The sequence below is a fragment of the Quercus lobata genome, chromosome 6 (assembly GCF_001633185.2).
Source record: "Quercus lobata isolate SW786 chromosome 6, ValleyOak3.0 Primary Assembly, whole genome shotgun sequence".
NCBI lineage: Eukaryota > Viridiplantae > Streptophyta > Magnoliopsida > Fagales > Fagaceae > Quercus > Quercus lobata.
In genome coordinates, this window is record NC_044909.1 from 35253434 (window position 1) to 35257505 (window position 4072).

Sequence of the window (4072 nt, forward strand, 5' to 3'; positions counted from 1 at the left end):
ACATTTTTTATTATTAATTTAAGCCACGCGGACATTAATTTAATATTATTTATTCATACCGTTTGCCATGTCAACCTTTTCCGTTTCTGATGTAACGGCAGAGACCAAAATGGGAAGGGTTTTTCAAGATAGGGACTAAAAGCGGTAAAAATAAAATGTAGAGACTAAAATAGAAATCGTCTGAAAATATGGGGATTAAAATGTGCTTTTCGCTCTCGAAAATCTAACCATTGGATTGCATGTTTTTTACGCTCGTAATATATATATTAAATTTCGTGCCAATAGGGTATTATTTACTATATGATCTATACAATTATATTTTATGTATAATTTTAAACTACAAAAACTTGCAATTTAAACAATTTCTTGATAACATAGCTATTGTCTTTAATTTTCTAGAAATTTTACAAGCATAGGGGATATAAAAAGAAAATAAATTTTACAACGGTAGATTTGTCAAAATTTACCTCCGATAAAAAGATATTAGGTAAGGTTGTACCCTTAAGCTACAACCAATTTTGTAGTTAAACTTTGTCCAACGAAAAATTCGATGTTCATAATTCGTAAATGCTTGTGAGAATCCAATTTTCCAAATAAGGAAAGGATAATAACTCTTGCTAAAATTCAATTCATAATTATTGAGAATTCTTCATTTTTTTGACTTTTTGAAGGATAATGTCATACAAGAGTGGACAATTCTAGACTAGAAATAATAGCATCAACTATTTACAAGTTACAAGATGCCATGTCTCAATCTCATACTCCCATATAAAAAACTCAAAACTAATAAACAATATGATAAACAAAATCTTTGGTGCAATTATGAAGTTTTAACAGCACAGTTCTGAAAGACATGTTTCCTTACCGAGCAATAGAACTAGTTCCACAGACACATCATACAACAAAACACAAAGGAAGCTTTTGCAGCACTTATGCATAGGCAGCAGCAGCAGCTTCAGGATGGTAATGCAGCATCTCATTCCACATCATTTCCCTTATCATCCGTTCCCCCAAATTTTCATCGATGTTGAGATTAATCGGGACCTGGGCAGGAGGATTGGATCTGGGGTCATACAACCCTGACATATAAGGGTGTTGGAGTGCTTCATCAACAGTAATTCTCTTAGTTGGATCAAATATAAGCATCCTTTGCAATAAGTCTATAGCTAAAGGATCAGCCTGGGGGTATAAATGGGAAAAATGTATTCCCCTAGAGTAGGACAGTGTTTTAATGTACTTCCTGGCCTTTGGATTATCAATGAACTCAAGATGAGATTCATGCTGGCTTCCAAGCACATTGATAATTAGTTTCAGTTGGTTGAGACACTCAGTTCCAGGGAAGATTGGTTTCCGACCAAGAATTTCAGCAAAGATGCATCCTACAGACCAGATGTCAATGGAGGTTCCATAATTGTCACAGCACAAGAGAAGCTCTGGCGCACGATACCAGCGGGTGACAACATACTCTGTCATGAACTGACCATTGCCTTCACTAGTTCTTGCCAGCCCAAAATCACATATTTTCAAGTCACAATTAGCATTGACAAGGAGGTTGCCCGGCTTCAAGTCCCGGTGAAGGATGTTTGCTGAATGGAGATACTTGAGCCCCCGAAGCAACTAAAATAAGCAATGTAAATTAGTCCCAAGAATATTGACAATAAAAATTACTTGAAAAAGAAAATAATAAAGAGAGAGTTCAAATTTAATTAATAATTTTGTATAGTGACACATGCATTAAATCTTAGCTATGCAAGATCAGTCTTCTAGAAAGCATATTGATTAAGTTGCACAGAGGAAAATGTAAGGACTGCTGTATCTTTCTGAAATTGCTTTATATGTGGCACATTTAAGATTAGCATAAATGGTTTTCTAATTCAGATTATAGATGCTTCACAAAGTTAGTTTGTTCTAAAACAAGATGAAGTCACATTAGGAGCAGAGAAGCACTAGCCACTCTTCCAGAAAGCAAAACAAGTGAATCACAGAAGACCCTGGTCTTTGCAGTGAAATGACAAGCATGTTCAGTTAAAAGAGCACAGTTTTTTTATAAACAGCGCTGAACCGTAGAACTATGTATTGACTTAAGTATGTTTGAGCTTCACTTGACTGCTATAACATTGTAATATTGCAGGAACTCCAACAATATCAGAACAAAGGGTTAAATACGAGCATCAAAGTCGTCACAATGACAGATTGAAGGGATTTAAAGAAGAAGTGGAGAAAGTATGTATATTCAATTAAACATGGATACCCAAACAGATGTAGACGAATTTCAGAATTCACAAATAGTCCAATTATAAAGCAGACTGCAGAAACCACCCATAGAAAATCCAAGATTTGTATGTGCTTTGTCCATGTCAAGACCACACATTGTCTGCTAAAGGTTGAACATTGATTGTAAAACAGTATTTACCAGTTAGAACTTTAAGACTGATTTCAATTTAACACATGTGAACTTAATAGTTATATCTTTATGTCTGTTTCAATTGATTGTTTCTGACACTTCAATCAAACACAGTGTTTCTGTGTTAAATAAATTCCATTGAAGGGTCATTTAATCCTAGTATTAGAATTGGCCAAATATTTGTTATAAACAGAGTAATCGAAATTCATACTTCAGCAAACTAGTATTACTCTGCATACTAAGGAACCAAATACAAACATAGTCCCTCGTTATCATGCATTCTTCGATAACCAAGTTAGTACCAAGTACCAACATAGCTGAAAATAATAAAAATTGAAAAAACACCATACCACTACTTGAGAGAACTTATTAATACCTGAAATAAAAAATATTTGCAATGATCACTGGAAAGCGGCTGCGAGGACTTAATGATATGATGGAGATCCGTATCCATAAGTTCGTAAACCAAATAGACGTCCTTGAAGCTCGTCCTGTGAATTGGCATCATAACATCCTTCAAAGCAATCACATTCTCATGGCGAATGTGTCTAAGAAGCTTCAACTCCCTCAGTGTCCTCAACGCATCGATACGATTCTCAAACACGTTGTTGATCTTCTTGATTGCGACTTTCTCATTGGTTTCCCTATTGATGGAAGAGCAAACAACCCCATATGCCCCTCTACCTATGGGCTTAATCGGCACGTATTTCGTGTCAATCTCAAACAAAGTTTGCCACATTGAGTAGTAATGCTTCCCTCGTTGGTTAATCCCATTTGGAGGCTCAACTAGAGTAGCCATTCCCCTCCTATAATTCAACATAGTACAACCCAAATTTACTATATAGCAAAGAACTAAAACTATGAACAACTTCAACTAACAAAGATTAGCAGCATAAATAATAGGAATTGCTTTAATTAACTATCTAATAATATTTGCTAATTATCCAAAAAAAAAAAAAAAAAAACACAAAGAAAGAGAGTTTTAAGGGTTAAGCATCGATCCTTACTTGACAATTCAACTTCTGGGTTGGGGCCTGTGGATCTTTTCTGAGATTGCTTTCTTTGCTAGTTTTGCTTTTTCTCTCCAACTTTAAATTGTAAAAGATTTCACTTTTTTAAGCTTTCCCACCAAGTAAACATTCTCGGATTCCAAGTACGCCACAAAGTTTTGAGCTTTCACATGATTCTTGAGAGCCCAAAAAAAAAAAAGCTCTGAAACTGAAACCCAATTAAAAGCAAGTAATTAAAAATTGACTTGTGGATACAAAAAAGTGTATTTTAAAATTCAAAACTTGGGAGAAAAAGTAAAAGACTTTACCTGAATAATTGGTGAGACAAAGAGATCAGATCGGTAATGGAGTTGAGAGCAAAAGAGAGAAAGAGATGATGGATTGATATGTGAAAGAAGTTTGAGGGAGTTTGGGGAAATGGGTGTGTTTTGTTTTGTTGTCATGAACAATGACTATGAGGCATCACATGACATCCCACACGGCAATGAACTTTTCTTGTACACATAATACATACACAGACACTTTAACTCAACCAAACTTCTAACAGCTATGGCTACAGATCTTTCTTTTGGCTTTTGGTCGTAGGAAATATCATCGAGTCTTCTTGTCTCTTTCGTGAACAGTTACAAAAAATAAAAGCCGGTGTAAATGATCCTAA

At 35.0% G+C, this 4072-nt stretch overlaps 1 protein-coding gene across 2 annotated transcripts; it reads right to left on the reverse strand.

Annotated features, from left to right (window-relative positions):
• Window positions 1-623: 623 nt before the first annotated feature.
• Window positions 624-4066, reverse strand: LOC115995171 (mitogen-activated protein kinase 7). Of its 2 annotated transcripts, none has more exons than XM_031119629.1 (4): window positions 3723-4066; window positions 3412-3616; window positions 2781-3210; window positions 624-1617 (listed from the first exon to the last, which is right to left on the reverse strand). In XM_031119629.1, the coding sequence occupies exons 3-4, from the start codon at window positions 3201-3203 to the stop codon at window positions 931-933; spliced, it is 1110 nt and encodes a 369-aa protein (XP_030975489.1). In that variant the 5' UTR covers window positions 3204-3210; window positions 3412-3616; window positions 3723-4066; the 3' UTR covers window positions 624-930. The 2 variants fall into 2 exon arrangements, with proteins under 2 accessions (XP_030975489.1, XP_030975488.1); XM_031119628.1 differs by having other exon boundaries at window positions 3412-3622.
• Between the last annotated feature and the right edge of the window lie 6 nt (window positions 4067-4072).

Bases quoted from the DNA above. Each gene is read 5' to 3' on its own strand.
- LOC115995171 (XM_031119629.1), bottom strand. From the start codon at position 3,203: ATGGCTACTCTAGTTGAGCCTCCAAATGGGATTAACCAACGAGGGAAG. The intron at 1,618-2,780 runs GTATTAATAAGT...TGCTTATTTTAG, and splicing joins GCAAATATTTTTTATTTCAG to TTGCTTCGGGGGCTCAAGTA.